The sequence below is a fragment of the Adiantum capillus-veneris genome, chromosome 6 (assembly GCF_014529385.1).
Source record: "Adiantum capillus-veneris isolate H3 chromosome 6, ASM1452938v2, whole genome shotgun sequence".
Taxonomy (NCBI): domain Eukaryota; kingdom Viridiplantae; phylum Streptophyta; class Polypodiopsida; order Polypodiales; family Pteridaceae; genus Adiantum; species Adiantum capillus-veneris.
The window spans coordinates 165,360,187-165,388,161 of NC_140936.1; the positions used below are offsets into that span (position 1 = coordinate 165,360,187).

Genomic DNA, 27,975 nt, shown 5'->3' on the forward strand with positions numbered 1-27,975 from the left:
TAGTAAATGCCCAAGCACTAAAATAAATGCAAAAGAACCTGTTCTGAGGTCTTTGAACAATCGAGTATGCAACTTAGTCTATCAAAGAACTACATAAGATTTTTCAAGCAACAAGTGCAAACAAAATTGATGAATCCTAAACCCAAAACGAACTCGATGAATCCTAAACCCAAAACAAACTTGTTTTTTGGAAACATATATAGAATTGGACCCTCTAAACAAGCGATAGGGCATAAGTCTTCAGGGCAAAGTAATCCCAAAGGACTAACCCTTCCGGCTTAGGCGACCACTCTCCCTCTTTAATGCTAGCTTTTCCAGCTCATTATTTCCAGTTGTTTGTCCTTCTCCACGAGCTCCTTTCTCATCTTTACCAAAATTATCTATAATGTACTTCCATCCATCAACAGGTCTTCGCCGTCCATAAAGATGTTGCTTCACAAAGCTGGCAATCTTGAAGAAAGAAAACCTTGTAATTCTGGCAGAGCTAAATATGTCAATGGTACAGACAGAATCAGCCTGAGAAAGCACACCTGTATTCGATTGCGTTCCCTGCGTTTTTGGAACTCTTCCAGCATCATAGCCTCTTCCTTGGCAGGATTTTCTTCATGGTAATGACCCTCTGAAGGGTCAAAGCTTTCCCAATCTTCTGGCATACTTTTTCTGGGGTCCCAAACAGAGTCTCCCCTGCGAAAGAAAGTGCAATAAATTATGAATGAAGAATGTCAAAAATTGTTTGTGAGAAATGAAGCTACAGGTCCTTGTGCTTGGCGCATGAGGTATGCACCGATCTCTAGACAGTACATTGATAACTATTTCACATGTAAATGGGAGTGTGTACAACGCCTCAGGGGTTCCAGTGTCAAAGGTTCCTGTGGAGCCGAGTCAGATTGGACTCGAGGTGTCAACCGGATCAGATGCCAATCCCTGTTTCATTGCATCTTCCGCTGCCTATTCTGATATCTACCTCGGATTTGAGTGCTGACTGGCTCAAACACTAGTCATGTCCTTCAAGAGCTTCGGGGGACAAAAAAGAAATCAAATTAAGATAAAAATAAAACAAAATAAAGTACAATAAATAGACACCAAGTTTCACCTCTTGGTGACACTGCCCGCACATATGCCATAAGTGAAAAATTGCTGTTATTCTGGTTTTTCAGTTCCCTTAAGTTGTTGGATTGCAAGTGAGTGAAACATAGCACATGAAAGCATCGGCAGTTTTCCTAAAAAGAGAGAAGTCAGTGAGTGGCGGAAAGGGGATTGTAGCCCAGGACATGAGAGAGAGAGAGAGAGAGAGAGAGAGAGAGAGAGAGAGAGAGAGAGAGAGAGAGAGAGAGAGAGAATGAAATGATCTATTAACGTCTTCAAAAGGCACAAATGACCTATGAGACCAATCTGTTAAAAACTGGTGAATCTGATACCATGTCTGGGTACAAAAAAAGAACAGAGACTAAAATGACTCTAGAAGTGCTACTAGCTGGAACTGTGTGGGCTATGTGTGACCACTGATACAATGGGTGCCCAATACAAGAGGGTCAAACTTGTAGGGACAATCCAATACACTATGCCAAACTCCATACAAACTCAAAAGAGCTCATATACTCCTACTGTTTAACTTACTTCCTTAGAATCTTCGTTGAAACTTTCTCCTTTTCCACTTGCGCTTTAGAAAATGTACCCCCACAACTGTGCAATCAATATCCGACACACAACATATTACCAATACTCAAGGGGGAAGTAAAGGAACCTTCTAGGGGATCTGCAACATGCCCATGAAGATGGGAATGGACTGACCCGCTATAACTCCAAATCAGCCTCCATCAAGTCCTCAAATAGATAATTCCGTCGACAACTCCAAGGCAAAAAAGTGCAATTGCAGAATACATGGCAAATCAGCCAATCCATCTCTCAAGGAAACATAGCCATAGGAACCAGCTCCACAAGTGTTGAAAAAGATCCCATTGTTGTCCAAACACTTCTCTCTAATGAAAAAAGTTGTCTCCCCCTCTAGATCCAGAAGCTGCATGCTTGCTCTTCTTGCAAGAAGCCATGGCAAAAACAACTCCATCTGGGAAAACCAAATCAGTCCAGCATGCTTCACATCTTGAATCCTCCACGGGGTTCCACAACTCCAAGACAAAAAATGATTGCAAAAGACATGGCAAATCAGCCAATCCATCTCTCGCGGAAACAATAGCCATAGGAGCTTGTCCACAAGCGTTGGAAAAAAATCCCATTGTTGTCCAAATACCTCTCTGTGAAGGGAAAAGTTGTCCCCCTTGCTACCATATACATGTGGTAGTGATGTGCGTGAACACAATAGGACCGCCGGGGCATTTTTTCCCTCTTTAGGAGGTTTTTTCCCCCCGTGCATTGTATATACACCTAGATGAATCCACGATAAGCCCAGATTCACCCTTAAAGGAAAGTGCAAGGTATAGACCCATGCATTGTATATACGCCCATCACTCTAGGGCTATCTATCTTTCCATTGCACACTAAGGAATACACTCTCTATTGTGTGCCTTGAGCTTCCTTTGTCTTCTCCAAGCTGTGTGCGTTCTCAGCAACCCTAATTCCAACAATTGGTATCGGAGCAGGTTGCGTCCTCGCGGGCTTAGGCGCCAGCTGCTCCAGCACACGCCCGCTCACTTTCTCCGATTTCAGTGAGGTTCGGCGAGCATTGGCAAGTCTCATTCGGGCTCATTTCGCCCTCCGTTTCCATACAGGCAGGTTTGCACAGGCAATTTCGTCATTTTGTGCAGAATTTCTGTCAGTGCCGTTTTTTGCATAACAGATGCCTTACAGTCTTCTACGGTTTGTGCTATATAGCACGTGTTGTTTCCGCTCCGTTTCTCCTCTTTTTGGGCAGTTTTCACATCAGGTGCAGCATTTACCATGGCTAACAACAACACAGATGTGTTCAAGATGTTTGTTGCTGAGGACAGGTTGGATGGGGACAATTACCTTATGTGGGCTTAAATGATGCAACACGTTCTTGTGTCAAAGGGCCTCTGAAATATTGTGCAGGGCATTGATGTACGTCCTGGTTCTGAGGATGTAGGTGATGTTGAGGATGTTGCAGGTCTTGTTGCAAGGATTGCTGCTATTAGAGTTGTTTTGCCTACGGCAGAACAAGCTCGTTGGGATGTAAAGGATGAGCAACTCATGCATTGATTGTGTTGTCTGTGAAGCGCACCATTGTTCCTCACATTCGTTCAACAAAATCTGCAAAACATGCTTGGGATATTCTAGCTGGTCTTTATGCAAGCCGCAATGAGGCTAAAATTGCTATGCTGCGTAAAGAGCTGGAGTCGAAGATTATGCATGAGGAAGATGATATGGACACTTTTCTTGTTGGTGTCAAGGATATCAATGAGCAACTTATTTCTGCAGGTGAAGTCATTTCAAACAGTTTCCCTTGTGCGGACTGTTCTTGATGCCTTACCAGATTCTTACCAGACTTTTGCTAGTACTTGGAGACTTATGACCCAAGGAAATCCAGAAGTTGTCGAGTTTGATACATTATGCACATTGCTGTTTTCCAGAAAAAAAAAGACTAGACAACGTGCAATTGAACAGGCTTTTATTGCTTCTCAAAGAAAGGGTGGTAACAGCAATGAAGCCACTTCTTATGGTTCTGTTGTGAGTGGCAAAACTTCTGTTCCCAATGCTGCTGCTGGCAGCACTTCATCTGGCAATTCTGGTGATAAGGGCAAAAAGAAGATGCGTTGCCATTATTGTAAAGCTAATGATCACTTGATCAAGCAGTGTCCTAAGTTGAAGGCCAAAGAGGCTAAGAAAGAGGGTGGTTCCACTGCAAATGTTGGTTCCACTACAAATGCAGCCATTGTTGAGTCTTCTGTAAAAGGAAACTATAATGCTGATGTTGATGCAGAATGGGCTTTTAGTGCAGAGTGCACTGACAATCCTGTTGTCCATGATGCATGCATGTCAGTTTCTGCAGATTCACATGTGTGGTATTTCGACAGTGGTGCTACAAAGCACATCACCTCACAACGTGAATTGTTCACCTCTCTCAAGTCTGTCCCTCATGGAAATTCAGTCACTTGTGCCAACAATGCCTCTTATCCGGTTCAAGGAGTTGGAAAGATTATGCTTACTGCTGCAAATGGCAGTTCTTTCACACTTGTTGATGCACTTTATATACCTGGGATCAAGAAGAATCTTTTGTCTGTATCTGACTTGCTAGACTTGGACTTCTAGTCAAACTTGTGGATGACAAATGTACAGTTCATGATCTCAGTTTTGGTGCCATGGGCTGTATAAGCTCATTTTGTATGACAAGTGTGGACAAAATTTTGCAAATGCAGTTGCAGATTCAAGAGCTATTTCAGATGCAAAACTTTGGCATACACGTTTTGGTCATCTGAATTTTGTCAGTTTGCTGCGTTTGCAAAAATCTGATATGGTTGCTTCTTTGCCATCTCTTGAAGTACTTGTCAAACATGTTTGTGAAGGCTGTATTTTGGGTAAGATGCAGCGTTCGAAGTTTCCAAAGGATGGTTCAGCTCGGGCCACATGCAGGTTGCAGCTTGTACATAGTGATGTTTGTGGGCCCATGCAAACTCCGTCCTTGGGCAATTACCTTTACTTCGTGACTTTCATTGATGATTACTCCAGGCATGCATGGGTATTTCCACTTAAACCAAAGTCCGAAGTTTTTATGTGCTTCAAACAATTTCTGGCTATGGCTGAAATGTCTCGAAATGTACTATGGGCACCCTACGTTCCGATAGAGGAAGGGAGTATATGTCTCATGAATTCAATGTATTTCTGGCTAGTCGTGGGATAAAACACCAATGTACAGTGCCTTATACACCTCAGCAAAATGGTGTTACTGAGAGGAAAAACAGGTCACTTACGGAAATGGCACGATATATGGTCAAAAGTCAAGCTTTGCCGCATTCTTTTTGGCTTGAGGCCATCATGTGTGCCACTTATGTACTAAACAAGTGTCCTACGAAAGCTTTGCAGTCTATTACTCCATATGAAGCATGGCATGATAGAAAGCCTTCTATTGAGCACATGCGTGTTTTTGGCTGTTTGGCATATGCCTTGGTGTCACAAACACACCACAGAAAATTGGATGAGAAGGCTGTCAAATGTATTTTTATTGGTTATAGTACTGAAAGAAAAGGTTACAGATTGTATCATCCACAAACAAAGCGTATTCTGGTTTCATGGGATGTAGTGTTTTGTGGAAGATTTTGTTCAACCCTTGCTGTCATGTACTAGGCTTTGTATGGATTGAAGCAATCCCTCGTGCTTGGTATGAGAAAGCTGACACTCATTTGGTCAAACAAGGCTTTCATAAGAGTCCAACAGAAAGCATATTGTATGTAAAGCATGAGGGTGATGTACTTCTCATTGTGGTTCTTTATGTAGATGATTTGTTGATCATTGGACCAAATGAGAGACATATTGCTGAATTTAAGGCTGATTTGAATGCTACTTTTAAGATGAAAGATTGGGGCTGTTGCATCATTACTTGGGTATACAGTTTAAGCAGTGTGATGGTGGTATTGCCTTGTGTCAAAAAAGTTACATAGAGACATTGCTATGTAAGTTTGGACTTGAGGATTCCAAACCTATTGCCACTCCCATGGAAACAGGTTTGAAATTGAGTCTTCATGATGCTGGTGATCCTGCTGATGTCACTCTTTACCAAACTGCTGTTGGCTGCCTCATTTATGTATGCAACACGAAGCCGGATATTCAGTTTGCAGTCTCACACGTTAGCAGGTTTATGCATAGCCCAGGGTCTAAGCATTGGTAGGCTGTCAAAAGGATTTTTCGCTACCTTAGTGGCACTTTACATCTTGGCTTGTTTTATCCCAAGGGGGGATCATTGCCGCCAGACTTATATGCTTTTTCAGACTCAGATTGGGCTGGTTCTTTTGACATGCGAGTGTCCACAAGTGGTTTTTGTTTCATGCTTGGCAGTTCATGTATATCATGGTTGAGCAAGAAGCAACCTACTGTGGCCACTTCGAGTTGTGAGGCTGAGTACATGGTAGTCTTCACAGCTACGATTGAGTGTATATGGCTCAGACGCCTTATGGCTGATTTGGGTGTTGGACAGGACACTGCCAACAGTATCTACACTGATAGTCAGAGCGCATTGGCAGTTGCGAGGAACCCAGTTTTTCATGCTCGCACAAAGCACATTGAGGTGCATTACCACTATGTCAGGGAGAGGCTCTCGGCAGGAGAGATCAGCTTGGCTTATGTGCCAACACAGGACAACCTTGCAGATCTTTTCACAAAGGCATATTCTCGTGAGAAGCTTGAAAGCTTTCCGCAAAGCTTTGGGCTTACTCCCCTTTGTAGATTGATCATGTCCTCAGGGCATGGCACTTCCCTTTACTCATGTGCCAGCTCTCGTTCACCGCATCACTCCAGGGGGGATTTGTTACCATATACATGTGTAAGGTGCAGCGGAATGAATGTTGTTCTTTCTCAAGATGAGTGTTCCATATTTGCTCAAGGTTCCTTTTAGTTCTTATGGAAGGGAGAGCCTTCCGTTCTTAATGGAGAGTGCTATGATCACGAACAAAGTGAGTGGATACTATGCGTGCAAGTGTATGAGACTGAGAGATAGAGAGAAGAGAGATACGACACCAGAGACGTTGTAAAACCCTCCTCCGAAGGCCCCACTCTTGTTGGCGAGAGGGGTCTATGATTGATTGCACAAACGGGTACAATGATGATGCATGGACTGATGCAGATCTAGTCTATGTCAACGATGATAACCAGGACAGAGATGACGACAAAGGGGCTGAAAACTGAATGAAACTAACTGCTGTCCAAAATCGCTAACTACTGAATTCTGCTGCAACTGAATTGCTGCAATTCGGGGCTGATCTTGTGTTGCTGAAAAATGCAGGTTTGGGCTGAGAAAAACGCTGAGTTTGGCTGTGTTTTTGGATGCTGAATTTGCTTGATAAAAACGCTGATGACTTCTGTTTTTAGGGCTGAAAAACGTTGCTGTCCTGCTATGGGTTAAGGCTGAAAACGCAGGTTTTAGTTGCTGCTGGTCAAGGCTGAAAACGCTAAATGCAAATGGGGGTGAAGCTATGCATATCTGCTGAAAACGCCAAGGCAATGGAGAGGCTAGCGATGATGCAAAACGCTAGGGCTGATGGGTGATGGAAACGCCAAGGGGTCTTGGAGAGTCTGCTGAGAGGGGGGAACTTGAATGCAAAATCCATGCAAACTTGGTGGTAGGTTAGTCACAAAATCCATGGAAATATCCTGAAAAGGTCCATTGGGAATAGGCAACGGAAGCAAAAGGCCTTGCTGCTTACCCCGAGGAGCTTTTACTTTTTGACATATAGTGCATTGTGTGACATAACGAAACACATCTTTTCGCATTTTAGGCCAATAAAAAAATATTGCAAATTTTTCCAATGTAGTGTTCATTCCCCTGTGCCCACTCCTGAGAGAATCATATGCATTATGCAATATGGTTGGCCTGAGAGAGAGCAACACACATAAGCGTTGACGAAAAAACAACAATCCATCACGAATGAGATAGTTGCTTGGCCCTTGGGAAGCAAGAGCCTGCAACCAATGCTTACCAAACTCGGAATCCGCATATTGATTCTTCATGCTGTCAAAAGACTCACCCTAAATAGAAAATGTGGTTCTTGGCTCAAGAGCCAAAATCTATCCTTTGCGACTCAACGCATCTACAATAGGGTTAGCTTTTCCAGGCACATACTCAATCAAACCTCCAAATTGCTCAATAAATTATGAACACCGTGCTTGGCGATCACTCCAATGTGCACTAGGCATAGACTGGAGCCACTTGAGGACTTGATGATCTGTGCGCACTGTAAACTCTCTACCATAAAGAAAATGCTTCCAATGCTTAAGAGAGTGAATGACAGACAAAAGTTCTTTATCATAAACTGAATAATTCTTTTCCGCACTATTGAGCTTCCGGCTAAGGAAAGCTACAAGACGACCATGCTGCTGAAGCACAGCGCCTATGGCGACATTGCTCGCATCCGTCCATACCTCAAAGGGATCATCCCAAGAGGCAAGGATGAGACACGGTGCTTCTGTCACCGCAACCTTGAGAGCTGCGAAAAGCCTCAATGGCTGCCTCGGGCAAGTCTACGCGCTAATGGCGAGTCTTGACCCCTTTCAAAACGTCAGTCATAGGTGCAGCAATGCATGCAAAATTCTCTATGTGTGAACTATATGCTTGACATAAACCAAGAAAAGAACGCACATCATATGCAGTTTTGGGTAAATCCCAATTACGAACTTGTTCCACCTTTGACACCTTCTGCAGAAATGATATAACCCAGATAAGTGACTTCAGTAAGAAAAAATTCAGACTTCTTAGCTGCAATGTACAACTGACACTCATCCAAACGAGTTAGTACCCTTTCGACATCTCTTTCATGTTGTTCCCACGATGCAGAAAAAATGAGAATATCATCTAAAAAGATGAACACACATACACCGACCATATCGCCGAAACGACCTACCATGAGACGATTGAATGTACCCACGGCACCTGTCAATCCAAAAGGCATAACAATATACTCCCATTGCCCTCGCTCGGTGCGAAAAGCGGTCTTGCAAATGTCGCCTTTGAATACCCGTACCTGATGGTATTCACTTTTGAGATCGACCTTGCTGAAAACCTTTGCCCCATTGAGCTTATCGAGGTTATACTCAATACGAGGCATCGGAAACTTGTTATTGACGGTCATCTTGTTTAATGCCCTGTAATCAACACACAAACGAGACGAACCATTCTTCTTGCGAACAAACAAAACAGGGGCAGCAAAAGGTCTTACACTAGGGCATATGAATCCTCTAGCCACCAACTCCGTGAGTTGTCGCTCTAACTCTTCCTCCTATGTCTTGTTCAATCGATAGGGAGCCTTACTGACCGACTGTGCCCCCTCCATAAGATCGATGCGATGGTCCTCCGGCCGCTCGGGTGGGAGACGAGGTGGAAGATCATCCTGCAAAAAGAGATGTTTAAACTTCGTAAACAACTCTGAATACTTAGTTGGAGCCTGAATGCTCTGGGAAACTGGAGCAGCACAGATGAATGCCGCTTGTGCTCCTCGTCGTAATTCACGCTTTACCTGCACATGAGAGATGATAGGCAAAGAATGCAAGCCCTCCTCAGCAAGAATGATGAGGGGGGAATCAGTTTTGGCATGTAAAGAGAGAGTGTTAGCCTCCCAATCAATGAGAGGGTTGAGTTCACGAAACCATCTTATGTGCTTTGGATACGAGGAAACTATGCATATCTCCGCGAAGTGCCCTAAAAAGGCACCGAAAGAACAGAACGACAAGGACGATGAAAGGCCTGAGAGTTCGAGAGCAGCTGAGGAACGTGGACGAAAAGGCAAGATGAAAACAGGATTGGTTCCAGATTACGTGGGTACTGATTACAGCACGATGGACGAGAGTATAGAACTTTGCCGAGCTTGGGACAAAGTAAAAGACCAAGAAGCCCTGATCTTCTTTGATGGAGGAGCCAAGGCCAACTTCATTTCACCTGAATTGGTAGCGCGGCTCGAGATCACACCCGATCGGATGGGACCACTAGCAAAGACAGTTCTAGCGGCACCTGGCAGGGACGTAGCCATTACACCTGTCATTGGTAAATTTCGGTTGCATTGTCAAGGGTATTTGGGGCATGAAGACTTCTACATAATGCCTTTGGAAGGTTGTAATGTCCTCTTGGGAATTCCCTCGCGATTACAATGCTTTCAAGAGGGGGGTATGTCACAAACCGGTGACGTGGCTGCCCAGTACACAACCCCCCCCCCCCCCCCCCCCCTCTTGGCATGGGATAGTCCTTGGCGGGCATAAAAAGTTGGCGTGGCAGGCAGCGTATGGATTCCGGATTTTGCGGCGCAGGGTACGGAAATGTTGACATGGTAGCTTGTGTACGGAAAAGCATTGTACGACAGAGTTTGACTGCTTTATTTCTCTACGCAAATTAGCTTGCTTTAAGCTACGGGAGGAGAAAGAGAGAATTTTTAAGCTGCTTTATTTTTGCAAAGCTTGTGAGAGAGAAAGCTTTATTTTAAAAGGCTTTTTGAAACAGCTTTTGGGGCTCTACTTTTGGCATCCCTTGTAAACTCTTTAAATAAGTGGGCAAGCCTCCCACTTCTCAGAGGATCTGGACACAGAGTCTGAGAGTGAGAGCCTCCCACTCACTTGTACTTTTGCAACAGATTAATACAAAAGAAATACCGAAAGGGGCGCCAGTCTTTGGGGCCAACATCTCTAGGCATGGAATTCCGTCGGGCCAATGTCGAATCAATTGTGAATTGTGAATTGTTTTGAAGTGATTTATTGTGGTGTCGCGGTAGATTCTCGACTTGGAGTGTCCAAGTCTGTTACAACAAGCACGTACCGCCCATCGAACGCGCAATGATCTTGCCGGAGATGCACTGCTACGGAGCGGCGGTAACAGGCCAAAAAGGGAAGCGCTAGGGCGCGAGAGAGAGAGAGAGAGAGAGAGAGAGAGAGAGAGAGAGAGAGAGAGAGAGAGAGAGAGAGATTGCAAGCTAAGCTTACTACCTGCAGAAAACGCTAGAGAGAGAAGTCAAAACGCTAGAGAGAGAGTGCTCGCCAGATATAGGGCAAACTCCAGTTTGCCCTACTCAGCTAGAAAACCCCTTAAATATGTGAACTCACTAAAAGTGACCAAGAACACATATTTAGTGGTCTAAGTGTAGATGACTTGAGACTCTGACCCCGAGAAACCCTAGGAACAGGGGTCCTACCTCGTGCCATCCTATCGAGTGAGCAATACCATGATGTGTACCGCCGAGAATAGGTACGTCTACCTCACGTACAGCCGGACACAGTAACAAGTGACAAAACAGACCTCACTCCCTAATCTGCTCTTGGGAGATACCACAGCTACCACCGGACAGGAAGATGAACTCTTAACACTCCATACGTCTCGGCTGACTTCTTGCCTTTTCTGACCCTTGGGACGCTTCAGGAGTCACTTTCACAAAGGGCTTCTTTGCTGAATTTTTCTTTGTCTGGCCCCCTTTCATGTTGCCCTGGAACCCACTATCTTCTCCCTTCAACAAGGCATGACTAGTGTTGGCAACTTCCATAAGTTGAGTAAGGGTGGCCACTCTATTCTTTGTACAGTAGTTTCTAAGCCCTTTAGGCAACCCACAACAGTACTTCTCAATCTGCTCTGTCAGTTACTGAGAGCAACGCTTTACAGAACCTCCGATTGTATTCTTTTAGGCTCTTGCAAGTAGCCGCTGTGAGCTGGTGCCAATCTGTCATGATTTCGGCTTCAAATTCGTTGACAGCCACGTAGATGCAAACATTTGCTTGAAGTGAACCCATGTGGCGGGTGCGGGTGCCGTCCTTGCATCAACATTGTCGTCCACCATGTATGCATTACCTGTCAAGAAAGTGGCAGCTTTCCTGACCTTGGAGGCTTCTGTAAAATTATCATCGGTGCCCCTTGGCCATTGGCATTCTAAGTCACTTGTGCCATATTTGCCTACTAGTTGGAAAAACCAACCATGCCAAAATTGCCTAGTTGCACTGAAACCCTTGCTGCATGCCAATATAAATATACATGGGGTTTGGCATCATGCCTTGCATACCCCCAAAGATTGTTCCTGGCATAAATTGTTGGTTTCCAAGCACATAACCAGGCATGCTCTGAAACACAGATCCACCCTCGAAATACCTAAGATGTAACGTGGGTGGTGGAAGAACCTGTTGCATAGCTTGGAAACTCGTTCCTTGTCCATTTAATGCAACACTTGGACTCTGAAAGGTGGCTGGCTGAACTAACAAAGCCTTTGGAATCGGCGTCCTAACCACCTGTTCGTGGACAGAAGAAATTTGTCTTGGAGCCCCAACTGACTCCGCAACATGTGAGAGATAAAGCCCTGTTGGGACACATAAGAGACCTAGGCTTGTGAGCCTCAATGGGCTCTCCTGCATGAGAAAGTTTCCTTGTCTACTGTGACACTGGTGGAGCTTCCAGATATTACATAAACCTAGGATTCTGCATCAACCGAGAAAACACATTCTCAGCAGCAACCAACCTGTCCTGAATGTAACAGACTTGGACACTCAAAGTGGAGATCTACCGCAACACCACAAGAATTCAATTCAAAACAGTTCACAGTTCACAATTGATTCGACACTGGCCCGACGGAGTTCTGTGCCTGGAGATATTGGCCCCAAAGATTGGCGCCCCTTTCGGTATTTCTTTTTGTATTAATCTGTTGCAAAAGTACAAGTGAGTGGCAGGCTCTCACTCTCAGACTCTGCGTCCAGATGCTCTCAGAAGTGAGAGCCCAAACTACTAATATATAGATTTACAAGGGATGCTAAAAAGCAGAGCCCAAAAGCTTCAAAATCAAAAGCTGTAAATGTTTAAAAGCTAGCCTCTCACAAGGCTTAGTAAATTAAAGCAAGGCTTTTAAAAATTAAAGGCTGTCTGTCACAAACAGGAGCGCATAACAATATAAAATACATTCGGATAAATAGGATTTATCACTTATTACTGAAGCCAGAGGATATAGAGAGAAATAAATAGAGAGAGAGAGAGATAGAGAGTGAGAAGATAGACACAGTACTGGGAACCAGAAGATGGGCTGGTCCCCCTCCGTAATAGTATCTTTATTACTGAGGAGAAGTCTATACAAGCACTTGAACCGAACGTATTACCACGTTCGTTCTAGAATAAGACTTCATGGTTCCCGGAAGCCTCAGCTTCCGATTCCTAGGGCAAAACCCTATTCCAAGGAACTTCCGTTCCTTATTCCAAATCCTTGAGAACCAAGGTTCTCGCCTCTGGATCTCACCTTCCAGACTCAGGGCATGACATCCCTGCAACTCTTTCTAACTCTCTTTCTAGAGTCCTCTTCCCGCAGAAAAACTCTGCTTTCCCGGACACGAAGTCCTTACTTGGGAATCCCAACTTCCGGATCTCAACTTGAGAGACTACCTCTCTCCGATCCGTGGATCTTCTTCCCAAACTCGGGTACGAAACCCTTGGGCTGATCTGGCTCTAGTTCCTCAGAGCGCTTTTCTCCTGCAGAGGCTCATGCCTTCCTCTGCTCCTACTCCCTCACGAAGAGGAAGTACACCTGCAATCAAATACTCAAAGATCATAACATGAAAAACGTTACCTTCAAAGTCTCGACGCTCGAAACGCAACTCCGTTCTCGAAAAGCAATTCCCCGGAAGAGATCTTTACATAGAAAAATCCTCTCTTCCAATCCTACACACAAAAGAGGTGTGTTCTCGGGTTCCTTCTCGTAAATCAGCCCCGTCTACGATGTTTATGGGCTGAAAACAGAGAAAAACAGCAACTTGTCGCGATGGAAGCACGCTTCGTAGGCACTTCTTCGCGAGGGAACTCGCGCATTGGGTCTTGGCGACATCTGGTACACTTGGGGCAGCCATGGGCATCACTGGCAACGTCTTCTTTATGGTTGAAATCTACAGTAGCATCTCCTCCTTGCAAAGATTGGTCCTCCTCTCTGAGTGAGGGCATGTGATGCTTTTATAGCTCCTAGCCACGGGCACGAATAGCTGCTCGCGTAGAGATCGCGGCCTTTTTTTTTTTTTTTCTGTTCTGCCAGAAAAAGAGAGAGAGAAAACGCTGGCTGATCTGTTGCCTTATTTATCAGATGGTTGCCCACTTATTAAGTGGACGGCCGGCGTATTTTAAAAATAATCTGAACCTGCCCAAAAACTCAATAAAACCTTATAAGTTAAAAACAATGCTTTCACAGCACTTCCCAGGCGTCCCTGGATGCAATCACACGCACAATTGCAATGCAAACATAAACTTCCTCGCGGGAAAGCATCTGCTTTCCCGAAAAGCAATCCCGCTTTCTCAGAAAGCATCTGTTTTTCCTCAAAGTTTCCACTGAACCCATCTTCATTCAAGTGCTTGCTTTTTCCTTGTGCACAATTCTAACACAGTTCGGAATTTCCTCTCGACTATGGATATTCCCTTTCCGATGCACCCGTCACCCACCTTGTGACGCATCAGGAATACCCATCACCTAGTCCTTTCCTACCGAACTTACGGTACAATCTCCTTCACGATGCTCTCTGTCACCCATCCTATGACGCATCAGAGATGTCCGTTCCCGGATGGTCGGATACTTCTTTCTGATGCTCCCTGTCACCCATCCGATGTGACGCATCAGAAGTACCCGTTCCTGGTGGCCTTACAGATATTCCCGTTCTCAGTGTTCCCGTCATTACTTTAAATGACGCACTAGGAATACTTTGTACTCGGATGTCTCCAGTGAGAAAAACCCTCTCACTTAAAATTCCAATAATTCATTTAGAATTATTTTTTCCTTGGTGTTCCAAGCGAGAAAACCCTCTCACTTATAAATCCAATAATTCATTTAGAATTATTTTTCTGTAAGATAAAGCCAATTTAGCAACACTTTCTCTCTCTTGCGTAACTCCTGCATAGCCAAAAAACTGTCCCCAAAAGCTGCCGCTATTGTCCGTACGCTACTGCCACGTGTCAACAGCCCTGCCAAACGCAAGCGTCCGTACAGCAAGTCACATCAGCATTTCCACCGTACAGGGCCTTTCCGAGAGCCACGTCACTAAGTTGTGACATACCCCCCTCTTTAAAGCATTGTAATCGCCCTCGATTACGCCTGCAAAACAGACAAAAGCCATAAACTGTCTTAGCAGACACTGACTGTTAGTACCGACGCACTAAGAACACACATCTAGCACATGTACCAAATCAACAGTCACATCACAGGACATCACATGACAAATCACATTGAACATTCATTCGGATCTCAGACCATGATTTATCGGCAATGCAATTAGCAATCGCATTTAAATCCACTCAGGACCTCATAGATGCCCGATTGACTAATCCCTATTGCAACTATGTCTATCGAGATCATTCAGACCAAAATGCTGCAGTCATTTCGTCTATCAGTTCCTGCACCTAAACAAGTCAAGAACAAATCAGTTTCATATTACCCGGAATTCCATTTCATAAAGTCATACATCAGAATATTGTCAACTCTCACTATCCCTGAAGCTCAAAGAGACATCAGTGACTCTAGTATTCAAATATCGAGGCATCTGTTGACAAAGGAGCGGAGTAACTCCCCTCTTGTGCATACCCACTGCACCAGATATCCGGCCAAGCTGAATTCGGGGTTCCATTTGGAATAGACTATGCTAAATCAAAAGCTTCAAGGTAAAGTTTCATATCTGAGGAGTATCTGCTAGGTCCTCCTCCTCCATTTACTTCGCATCCAATGCAGGATTGTTCTTGAATTTAACCAAGAACTGCCTTCTCACTTTACCCTTAATCTTTCTTTCTTTATGTGCCAAAATGTGTTCTGGAACAAGGATCTCCTCGTTTTCTTCCACTTCAGGTTGCTCATTAGGGATCTTCAGGCACATCACCTTTAAAAGGCTTCAGGAGACTCACATGAAAAGCATTGTGAATCCTCCAAGTTTTAGGCAGTTTCAAACGAAAGGAGACATTCTTTATCTTTTTGCAGATCCGGAAAGGTCCGTAGTATCGCAGACTAAGCTTTGGAAAAAGCCTATCCTTTCCCTTTTTCTTTCTCAGGAGTGCCTTCTCAAAACGTAAGAGCACCCAATCGTCCTCCTTCATTTTCAAATTGCAACGATGGCAATCTGCTGCCCTTTTCTGTCGTTCCTGAGATTTGTGCAAAGCCTCGCCACAAAAGCCGTGTCCAAGTCGCGTGTACTCATCGGCTTCAAAAATCTTATCTTTCGTGCTTAGGAAGGGTGGAACCTTCGCAGCACCTTCAATAATCTCAAATGGCGCCTTCCCCGTTGAAGAGTGTATCGTGTTGTTGTAGGCAAATTCCACCAAAGGTAAGTACTTTTCCCATTGAGTCTTCTAATCCGAGATGTAAGACTTCAACAAATCTAGTACCACTGAATTAGCAATTTCAGATTGCCCATCAGTCTGCGAGTGGAAAGATGACGAGAATTGTAACCGCGTGCCAATGTTCTCCCAAATTGCCTTCCAAAACAAACTCGTGAATCTGGGGACCCTATCGGAGACAATCGTCTCGGGCATGCCATGTAATATGGAGATCTGGGCCACAAACAGTCTCGCTAAGTGATCCGGCTTGACTGTTTTCTTCACTAGAATGAAATGAGCCAGCTTGCTAAATCTGTCAATAACAGTCCAGATACCATCGTGCCCACTCTGTGTTCTTGGGAGATCAAAATGAAATCCATTGCAATACTTTCGCAAGGGCGCATGGGTATGGGCAAAGGCTGTAACAATCCCTGTGCTTTATGACTATCAAACTTGACCTTCTAGCATACCAAGCAACTACGCACAAACTCGTCCACATCCTTCTTGAGTCTCGGCCAAAAGAAGTATCTCTCTACCCCTTTCAAGGTGGTAGCAATGCCGCGGTGAACCGTAAAAGGTGGACAGTGGCATTCTATCATAACCTTTTCCCTCAACGGTTGTGTAACGCACAACATGGTTTTCCTCATCAAGTAGCCATCCCGAATGGAATATCCCGCTACTGTCTTCCCATCCCGTATCCGTGTGAAAATGTTTGCAAAATCTGTATCTGTGGCATACTGATCGACCGTATCCTCGAAGCTCCTATGATGTATCACGGAAATAGCCAGAACCAACGGCTTCCGAGACAAAGCATCTGCCACCAAATTCTTTTGTCCCTGCACATGGACAATCTGGAAGTGAAATTGTGACAAGATGTTCGCCCACCGCATCTGCTTTTCTGATAGCTGCTTCTGTGACAAGAAGTAGCGTAAACTCTGATGGTCTATAAAGACAGTAAAATCCGCTCCAAGTAGGTAATGTCGCCACTGAGTAAGAGCATGGATAACCGCCAAAAGCTCTTTCTCATAAATCTGTGCTGTCAATTCCGGCCTTGAGAATAATCGGCTCTCGTAGGAATGACATGGCCTTCTTGCATTAAGACCGCACCCAGACAACGACCACAAGCATCACAATATACTTCAAATGATTTCTACAAATCCGGCAAAGTCAAAACGGGTCCTGTAGTCAATTTCCCTTTCAATGTCTGAAAGGCAGTCACCTCTGTGGGTCCCCACGAGAAAGGGACTCCTTTCTGTGTCAAGATATGAAAAGGGGAAGCAACCTCTGCAAACTTTCTAATGAACCGCCTATAGTACGAACACAAGCCCAAGAAGCTTCTAACTTCATGGACATTCTTCAAATCGGGCCAATCACGGATAGTCTCTATCTTGGCCGGGTACATCTGCACTACTGCTGCTGAGACAATGTGTCCCAAAAAGTGTATCTCTAGTAGGAAAAATTCACTTTTCTTCGCATAAATCACCAACTTGTGATCTCGTAATGCTCGAAAGACCTGAAGCAGATGTTCTCTATGTTCTACCTCATCCTTGGAGAAAACAATGATGTCGTCAAAGAAAGTGCCAACAAATAGTCTATACTCTCGAAAAATCATGTTCATCATCCGGCTAAATGTCCCAGGAGCATTGGTTAGGCCAAAAGGCATCACCAAAAACTCAAATAACCCAAAAGTCGTCCGAAAGGCTGTCTTGTAGACATCTCCCAGCGCAATTCGGATCTAATGATATCCACTTTTCAAGTCGATCATGCTAAAGCACGAGGATTCTTATAGTCGGTCAAGTATATCATCGATCCTAGGAATCAAAAATCTGTTCTTGATGGTGATTTTGTTGAGAGCTCTATAATTGATGCACATTCTCCAAAATCCGTCTTTCTTCAAAACCAACAACACAGGAGAGCAATACGGTGAAGTACTAGGCTGGACAAGACCCTTTTCCAAGAGGTCTTTCACTTAGTTCATAATTTCTTCGTTCTGGGCTCGGCTCACACGATAAGGTGGCCGGTTTGGTGGTGTGCTTCCAGGTATCAGATCAATGGTATGATCTTCAGGACGAGCGGGTGGTAACTCGCCTGGCAGGCCCTCTGAGAAGCAATCGGCATGAGTGTGGAGAAAATCTTAGCGTTCTTTATCAAGTTCAGACATATTTGTCCTATTCTCATCATTCATCTCTCTCAAGAAGATCGAGTAAACAAACAGACTGGATTTCATTAATTTTGAAATGGCCAAAGCCGATACAATAGGGATAGAGTCGCCTTAAGTTTTACATCTAGTACAATGGTTCTGCCCTTCTCTGTAGTCAAAGTCGCTTTTCTCGCCCGATAGTCGACCACGGCGTTGTTCGTGGTACCAAGGAACTCCCAAGAGGACATCACAACCTTCCAAAGGCATTATGTAGAAGTCCTCATGCCCCAAATACCCCTGACAATGCAACCGAAGTTTGCCAATGACAGGTATAATGGCTACGTCCCTGCCGGGTGCCGCTAGAACTGCCTCTGCTAGTGGTCCCATCCATTCGGGTGTGATCTCGAGCCGTGCCGCCAATTCACGTGAAATGAAGTTGGCCTTGGCTCCTCCATCAAAGAAGATCAGGGCTTCTTGGTCTTTCACTTTGCCCCAAGCTCGGCAAAGTTCTGTACTCTCGTCCATCATGCTTGGGTTAGTACCCACACAATCTAAAACCAGTCTTGTTTTCATCTTGCCTTTTCGTCCACGTTCCTCAGCTGCTCTCGAACCTTCAGGCATGTCTTCATCCTTGTCATTCTGTTCTTTCAGTGCCTTCTTAGGGCACTTCGCGGAGATGTGCCCAGTTTCTCCGCATCCAAAGCACTTCCCCTCTTTGATGTAAAGAGCTCTCTCTTGAGGAGTGAGCTTGGATCGTGCATCCTTTTCTTTCTTTTCTGGGTTACTCTTCCTCTTTCTACTTTCATTTTTCGAAGTCTGTTTGGTTCTTTGCGTCATGATTTCATCTGTGGGGTAGGTCAAATTGCCCGAGTGAATGGCTAAACCCCATTTCGCATGACTCATCAGTTCCTAAATGGAATCTGACTTTTGTTCTAAGCAGTGATCTTGGATCTCTGTAGGAAGACCCAAGGTAAACCGCTCAATCTGTTCTTTGAATGAGATCTTCTTAAACGAAGAGGCGGGTAGAAAAGAGCTCCAGAATCTCTCGCAATAAGCGTCCAATGTATCCTTCTTGGTCATCCGAAGATGGTTCCAAGCAGTTCGTATGTCGCGTTCATACTCTCGAGTTAGCCAAGAAGAAATAAAAAGCCTTTTGATTTCAGCCATTTAACTGGCGCCGTCTTGTTTAATAGAAGAGTGGACCACCAAGTTCGGGCATTTCCCTTAAAGTAAGAGGCAGCTCTCCGAATCTTGGAGTGCTCTGAGTAACGCCCTCTAGAGAAAGCTATGTCAAACTGCTGTATGAAAGACAAAGCCTTCGAAGCATCTCTATGACCAGAAAACGTGTCAAATTTAATTGACTGTCCACCTTCTTTGACCTCTCGGATTTTCTTGCTTTTATCTTCCAGAAAGTCATACTGGTTGGCTTTATAAAAATTCTTCTTCTTTGAATAAAAGCTGCTGTCGTCAGAGTTTGAGCTATCCGAAGACGAGTCCTCTATAGAACTGTCAATCATTGGGTGAGATTTAGGCTTCTTTGCCTTTTTCTTACCCTTTCTGAAGCTTTGCTTTTTTCTTCGCTTTTTGCATTTTCTGTCTTCTTTGCTCGAGTCAGAGGAGCTAGAAGAACTCTTAGAAGAAGAAGAAGAAGAAGAAGAAGAAGAAGGAGAAGAAGAAGAACTGGGTACTCCTTCAAATCGAACACGCTTCTTCTGTTTTCTTGCCGACGCAAATGGAGACTGACGACCCAAATAACCCGAGAAGTCAGTTCCTTTCTTCTGCTTTTTGTCGTGCTTTTCTGCTTTGTTTTGCGCGTCAAAAAGCTCAGCAATTCGTGCATCAACCACCTCCTTGGAGTAGGAGGTGTACATCCTTGGAGTAGGAGGTGTACATCCTTGTTCTGTGTACATCCTTGGAGTAGGAGGTTTCTTCAGTGCCGGTTTGAGAGGTGGTTCTGTGGTATGCCGCCACTGTGCATGCACCTCGTCGAAAGAGGTCTGGCTCATAAATTTTGCAAATTTCGGGTTCTTCGCAAAATTTAGCATCATCTTTGTTGCATCGCCGATCAATCGTCGACGCTCCATCTCTTTGGACTTTCTTGCTTTTCTCTTCCAGAAAGTCATACTAGTTGGCTTTATAAGAATTCTTCTTCTTTGAATAAAAGCTGCTGTCGTCAGAGTCTAAGCTATCCAAAGACGAGTCCTCTGTAGAACCGTCAATCACTGGGTGAGATTTAGGCTTCTTTGCCTTTTGCTTACCCTTTCCAAATCTTTGCTTTTTGCTTCGCTTTTTGCCTTTCTGTCTTCTTCGCTCGAGTCAAAGGAGCTAGAAGAACTCTTAGTAGAAGAAGAAGAAGAAGAACTGGGTACTCCTTCAAATCGAACACGCTTCTTTTGTCTTCTTGCCGACGCAAATGTAGACTGACGACCCAAATAACCCGAGAAGTCAGTTCCTTTCTTCTGCTTTTTGTCGTGCTTTTCTGCTTCGTTTTGCGCATCAAAAAGCTGAGCAATTTGTGCATCAACCACCTCTTCTAATTCTTGCTCTATGTACATCCTTGGAGTAGGAGGTTTCTTCAGTGCCGGTTTGAGGGGTGGTTCTGTGGTCTACCGCCACTGTGCATGCACCTCGTCAAAGGAGGTCTGGCTCATAAATTTTGCAAATTTTGGGTTCTTCGCAAAATTTAGCATCATCTTTGTTGCATCGCTGATCAATCGTCGACTCTCCATCTCTTCGATCTCCGCCTGAGTAGGCCGAGGCGAGCCGTACTCCTCGCGTGAATCCTCGTTGTGATCTCTTCCCCCATCTCCGGATGTAGAGGAAGTCGATTGATCTTTGTCTGAAGCCATAGGTGCCGCGTAAAAGGATCGGATTTCCCGTAGAAGAGAAATCGGCCATGCTCTGATACCATTGTAACAGACTTGGGACACTCCAAGTCAAGAATCTACCGCAACACCACAAGAATTCACTTCAAAACAGTTCACAATTGATTCGACATTGGCCCGACGGATTTCCGTGCCTAGAGATATTGGCCCCAAAGACTGGCACCTCTTTCGGTATTTCTTTTTGTATTAATCTGTTGCAAAAGTACAAGTGACTGGGAGGCTCTCACTCTCAGACTCTGCGTCCAGATGCTCTCAGAAGTGAGAGCCCAAACTACTAATATATAGATTTACAAGGGATGCTAAAAGCAGAGCCCAAAAGCTTCAAAATCAAAAGCTGTGAATTTTTAAAAGCGAGCCTCTCACAGGGCTTAGTAAATTAAAGCAAGGCTTTTGTAAATTAAAGGCTTTCTCTCTCTTGCGTAACTCCTGCGTAGCCAAAAAAATTGTCCCCAAAAGCTGCCGCTGCTATCCGTACGCTACTGCCACGTGTCAACAGCCCCGCCAAACGCGGGCGTCCGTACAGCAAGCCACGTCAGCATTTCCGTCATACAGGGCCTTTCCAAGAGCAGCCAGCGGGGGTGTGCGAGTATGGGGCAGCCACGTCACTGAGTTGTGACACTGAACACCCTCAACGCATTCTCGTCTAGTTGCCCAGTCATAAACCAATGACCTTGTGGAGCATCTGTAACAAATTCCTGACGTGTCAAAGCCTAAAGAATGGAGCTTATGGGGACCCCGTTCGATGGGGCCCCAAGTGACATAAAGGATTAAAATAAAGCAAGACCCACACACATGAAAAATTGATGACGTGGCAGATTTTCGAAAATTGCGCTGGCTAATTACGTGGCAGCTGTACAGATTTCCGTAAATTGCACTGGCAGTTGTACAGATTGCCGTAAATTCAGCAGATAAAGATTTGCAGATTTCAGCCTTAGAATTTTCAGATTTCAACCCGTCTCGTCGTCATCCTCATCATCGCCGACATCGTCTCGGCAAGTCCAAGCATTGTAGAGATTTGTACAATCATAAGTAGACCGCTCTCGCCATAGAGAGTGGGGCCTTCGGAGGAGGGTTTGACAACATTCTGGTGTCATATTCTTCTCTCTCTATATCTCAGTCTCATGTACCTTCATTCACAGTGTTCATCCACTTTGTTTGTGTCCATTGCACTCTCTCACTAAAGGAACGGAACGCTCTCCCTTCCGTAAGTAAAAGGAACCTTGAGCACAGTTCGGAGCACTCATCTTGAGCAAAGTTCAACATTCACTTCCGCTGCACCTTACATTGGTATCAGAGCTTTGGAGTGTTCTGTATCACTCAAGAAAAGAACCACAAGAATCACAAGAATTTTTTTTGCTTGTTGAGGTCGCACAAACCCAAGTTCACTTGGGCGCATCGATTCCTAATCGTGTTTTTGAAGAGTGACAGGAATCCCAAGAAAGAAGGGCTTGTCCAGCCTCCCCTTGTGCCTCTTTTCACTCATTGAGAGCGGACCGTGCACTTAGCGGCCGGCCAATCAACGTGAGGAAGAAACCTTGGTGTGAGCGCAAGGCCGCCAAGGGGTGCACCCGCGGAAAAGAGCAGATCTCAGGTGAAGAGAAGATCCTTCTCGAACATAGATTGCAAGTGAAAGAAGAACCTCAAGAACAACAAGAACCTCAAGACCCTCAAGAACCCCAAGACCCAAGACCCGCAAGAACCCAAGTTCCTCGTGAACTTGAGAACCCAAGACCACAAGAACCCATGACTTCAGTGGATGGTCATCACTCGAAGCGGAATGGATACTTCGCTTAGAGGTGATGGGCATGAGAGAGGCAAAGAAGAATTTTCCCCACCAGGAGGTTTTTCCGACCCTTCCTCATCTACGTCAAGGATTGCACTAACTACTATGGAGACTTTAGACCAAATGTTTATGGAAAGGAAGTTAGAACGCGAAGCATGAACAGCAAAAAGAATGGCAGAAATTGATCGCCAATACCAAGACAAACTGGCAGCCATAGCGCGTGAGCGCGAGCAAGCACGCTTGGAAGCCAAAGTAAGACAAGCAAAATTTGATCGTGAGAACAAAGCAAGACAAGAGAAAGGCGACCAACAAATGAAAGAGTTGTGGCGACTTTTTCCTATTGTGCAGGCACAGTTTGCACAGAATCAGGAAAAGGAAACTCTCTTAGTCTCTTCTTCTCCCAAGCATGACACACAGGATTTGCATGATGATAAGCATGATAATGATGAGCATGATGATTTAGATGACACTGACAAGCATGATGATTTGCATGATGATCAAGATGTGATTTCTCACAAGCATAATGATTTGCACGATAAAGATGACGTGATTGTCACAAGGATGATGTGTTAGTAGATATTGTTTCTAGTGAAGCTAACCTCATTGCAGATTCAATCAATCACGAAGAACCGATCTTGGCTCTCGAGTCAAGGTCCAGAGAACCCCCTCAGGAAGATCCGATCTTGGCTCACGAGCCTAGGTCCAAAGAAGGAAGTACTATGTGTTTGAATGATTAGTCAGCACGCATTGTACGAGTGTTTCATTCGTGATCGTTTCCTGTATTTTAGTTAGCGTCTTTATGTGATCCCTTTTCCTAGGCATGACATATTGTACGTTGAGCATGTTTCACTCATAAATGAGCGCGGATGTATGCGGATTATTCATGAAAAGCTGAAAGGTAGGCATTCAAGGAAGTCACATTCCATGTCTCTTCCTTGGCACGACACAGTCGTAGAAAGAGCACCTGAAAGTATGAGCACCAAGCATGGACATTTCCATTGTGATTTGCCACCGTTGATTGATATAGATCAGAAAGACAAGATTCGATCTCATTGTTTGCGTATGTTTGATGAACGGTTTGGCACTCCGTCACTTTGTTCCTCTACATTGCATGCGCAGTTTGTTCAAAAGACAAGATTTTTTCCTCACACTTTACATGGAATAGATATGTTCATGGTTTTGTGTTGAAAGTGGTTTCAGGAATTTTCAGCCATGGAGATTCTTGAAGAAGGAAGAAGCATGACTCTAGACGAAGTTGAAGCATGGAAGGACCCACAGAAGATTTTGTGTCGCTTTCGGCGCGGCCCAAAGAAGAAGGCATTGCAGACCTTTATGAAGTTCAAGTATCGCACGACCCACGCCTCAGAGTGGGCCGGCGAAGGGTCCTTTCCAGGATTCTGGATGTTATTGGCGATCTCCCTCGATGCCATACAATTTGGTACCAGTACCTCACTTTGAAAAGGAGGGGATGTCACGTGACACATCCAACCCAATGTGTCCGTGGACAAGCTACAGCATGACAAGGGTTCAGTTCAGTCAAGCAAGTCTAGATAGGAAGTGATTTGGCACTTCTGTGAGTCTGTTCGCAAACCGTGCATGACCAGTCACTTAGATTAGATGCATAACCTCTAGTTGCACATAGCATGATCATCAAATTTCCGTCAGATTCCATCAAGAGCTTTTTTACAGAGCATACACCTATTTTCCCTATTTTTGACATTTTTCACTTATTATTTTTAAGTGACTTTTGTTTGCTACGTTGTATAAATAGAAACCTAGCGCTAGCACTTTCTGGCAAAAGAAGCAACATGAGCACCTTGCTCAACGGGCAACTTCTCAGCAAGACCAACCCCCGCAACAACTCTGGCATTTTCTCTCAGCAGAAGGCCTAGCGTCTTTGCAGCAGATCAGCTAGCGTTTTTGCACTTGCAGATTCCCAGCCACAGTAGACAACAGATCAGCCCTATCGTTAGCAAATTCCCACAACAACACAACAGATTTCCTAACGTTAGCAGATTTCTCCGCAAGGTCATTTTTTAGCCCTAGCGTTTTGGTTTGCAAATCAGCCCCAGCGTTTCTGCAGATCTTCGTGACAGATTCAGCCCTAGAAGTCAAACATCGCAGAAGAAGTCCCGAACCTCGCAGATCTCACCTTCCTGCAACAATTTCTTGCCGCACGGTGGGATCCATCGAAGTTTGCAGTTTCAGCCCGGAAAACGCAGATTTCAGCATCTGCGTTTTCAGCACGTCGTCGTTGCATTGTCGTCATCACCGTCCTCATCGACATAGAGTCAAAATTCAGCAGATAAAGATTTGCAGATTTCAGCCTTAGCATTTTCAGATTTCAGCCAGTCTCTTCGTCGCCGACATCGTCGGCGAGTCCAAGCATTGTAGAGATTTGTGCAATAAGTAGACCGCTCTCGCCATAGAGAGTGGGGCCTTCGGAGGAGAGTTGGACAACATTCTGGTGTCGTGTTCTTCTCTCTCTATCTCTCAGTCTCATGTACCTTCATTCACAGTGTTCATCCACTTTCTTTGTGTCCATTGCACTCTCTCACTAAAGGAACGGAAGGCTCTCCCATCCGTAAGTAAAAGGAACCTTGAGCACAGTTGGAGCACTCATCTTGAGCAAAGTTCAACATTCATTCCGCTACACATTACAGAACTGAACCCTTGTCATGCTGTAGCTTGTCCACGGACACACATAGGGTTGGATGTGTCACATGACATAAGCTTTACGACACAAAGAAACTTCACGAATAAGCATGTGACTAAAACCACACTTCAAACAAAAAACGGTCTGGGAGCTAGAGTGCTTCCAAGCAAACAGTGGCACCACATTGGCCCCAAAGGTTGGCGCCCCTCTCGGTATTTCTTTATTCAATTAAAGCTTTGGAGAAAACCTGTAAATTCCTACGAGCCGTCCCACTTTTATCGGGCTGAAAATGACCTACTCTAGCCCGATTGTAGCAGCATAACTGCAAGAGGAGGCTTCACAGACAAAATCCCCAAGCAAAATGTGACTTTCCCAACGCATTCGAGCACTTTCCCCAACGCAACATGCTGAATTCTCTATTTTCTGACCCGAAAATGCACCAAATCACCTGTACAGTGATCCCCTCGCTTTCGCAAAGCTCCTGGGGGTATTAGGGATGAAAAAGGGTCAAAACCCTAAACCTGCAAAAAACACAGTAGGCTGTAATTTACTGTCTCGGGCTCCGTTTCGCCGGTCAATCGCATTTGTACCAAGCCCTCAAGCTCCCGCATCTATAAAGCTACTTGCCCATTGAATCGGACGAGATTTCTCGCGTAAAATCTCTTCAATTCAACTGTACATAAGGGGGATAAGCAATTAGCTAATCCAATACCTGTGCAAGAAGCTCTTGCCTCGGCAAACGTGCATGAACCCACACAACTGTACATACAGATGGAAAGCTCAAGTTGAATTGGACATCACGATTCTATATTCAAAAGGGGAGAGAGGTGGACGAGAGTGGAATCATCGTGCTACATAGAACAGGGAAGAAGGCAAGCTTTCCATTAAGGCTGTGATCACCTGCACCCACTACTCACACACTCAGTAGGCTCACTTAATGAAGGAGCAGTCGATTTTCCTCTCTTGGAATGGGCGCCTCCATCTGACTAGGCTTGCAGAAAGCTCTCCTACTGCCATGTGTCCAGTTTGCCTCTTTTGAGTTAAATTCATAGTACCCACCAACTTATAAAGTGTAGCGAGGGGCCTAAATGACTTTGAACTGAGCCTAGACACCCTTTTACTGCTCAGATTTCAATGTCGATTGGTCCGACCAGCTCGTGGCGACCTTGCTTTTACTAATGCGGGTGAAACTCTCGGCCGTCAGCAGTTTCACACTGGCCATAAAATGTCTGGCCATTTGTGACTTCAAAAAAATTTTAAATAAAAATCAAGGGAACGAAACCAACAACTAAGGTTAGTGGTTGCCATAGCCTCATGACATACCCCCCTCTTGAAATCACAAACGTCCTCGATTGCATGCCAAATATACATGCCATAGATGATTTAGTGTGATTAGCACCCTTTTATGATCACATGTATCCGTAGCCGCAGGAAAGGTCATGAAACATAGATACAAATGACTTAATGAAACCTTCATACTTTTGAAGTCAAAGCTAAAGCTGGGTATTTCACAGGCACAAAGAAAAGAATAGTGATGAATCAATCCAGGTCTCTACAAGCAACTCCAATTTGGAATGCACATCAATTAACACCCCTTGAAGCTTACAAAGGATTGGCAGAAGTCACGGACGCAAGGGTCATATGTTTGTGTACAATTTGCAAAACAGGGAAAGCCTTAAAAGAAAAGTCGAGCATCCAATGCAAGGCAACACATAATCACGATGAATAATACTAGGCAATAGCAAAACATAAACTTGATCGATAATAAAAACTAGGGAAGTCAAATGTAACTTGACATGGATGCATCCCATAGTTTTGTCATCTTAAAGAACTGTAAAGACCTCTCTCTCTCTCTCTCTCTCTCTCTCTCTCTCTCTCTCTCTCTCTCTCTCACCTCAATCCAGACTCTCCATCTCCATCAATAGAAGTCGACTCTCCCACATGTTTCTTGATCTCCTGTTGCCACAAGTTTGCATGTATTCGTGCTTTCTGTACATTATACTCATCAGGACGGATTTTTCGTTTTTCTGGTGGCAAGTCAGGTTTAACGGCTCTAGAACTCTCAGCTTTTGTGTCAGCGAACTTAGCCAAGCTGCTTGCTACGCTGTTTGATTGAATATGACCATCCCCAACATTCGAATTACCCACACCAATCGGATGCCCAAGCGCGGACGTGTTCGTGCTAGCAAAGTTCTTAAACTGAGGGTTTGCAAGCCTGTGGTTTTCCTGTTGCTCATTTCTGGCCATCTCTACATCATAACAAGTGGTGACCATCTGCCTGCTTTGCCAGTAAAGGTGTCGTGGCCTTGTCAAAATGCGGGCGAGGTCGCATGAACCTGTGAGCCTCTTCATTGTTCTAATGGTAGTAGGCTACCTCTGCCCGGCCTCAGGATGCTCTCAATAACACACGAACCGGCCCACTTATTAGAAGAAGCTTACCATGGATGATCGTCAGTGGGAGTGGCATACACATAAACTTTTGCAATAGTTATTGGCCTATATGAGGCCTTAGTACAGTCCTCGAACTCTTGGGAGCAATTGTGGACCGTTGGAATCAGCTTGTTGTGAACACATGTTGACCATTGAATTAAGCTTGTTGAGTAGGGCCAC

The 27,975-nt window shown here is 44.7% G+C and overlaps 1 protein-coding gene across 2 annotated transcripts; it reads right to left on the bottom strand.

The window, feature by feature from the left end:
• Nucleotides 1-27,879, bottom strand: LOC147456653 (mucin-like protein). 2 transcript variants are annotated; one of them, XM_086515084.1, is made up of 3 exons: nucleotides 27,260-27,871; nucleotides 531-684; nucleotides 1-450 (listed from the first exon to the last, which is right to left on the bottom strand). In XM_086515084.1, exons 1-3 carry the CDS (start codon nucleotides 27,715-27,717, stop codon nucleotides 265-267), a joined length of 798 nt encoding a protein of 265 aa, XP_086371210.1. In that variant the 5' UTR covers nucleotides 27,718-27,871; the 3' UTR covers nucleotides 1-264. The 2 variants fall into 2 exon arrangements, with proteins under 2 accessions (XP_086371210.1, XP_086371212.1); XM_086515086.1 differs by having other exon boundaries at nucleotides 160-442; nucleotides 27,260-27,879.
• Nucleotides 27,880-27,975: the final 96 nt, after the last annotated feature.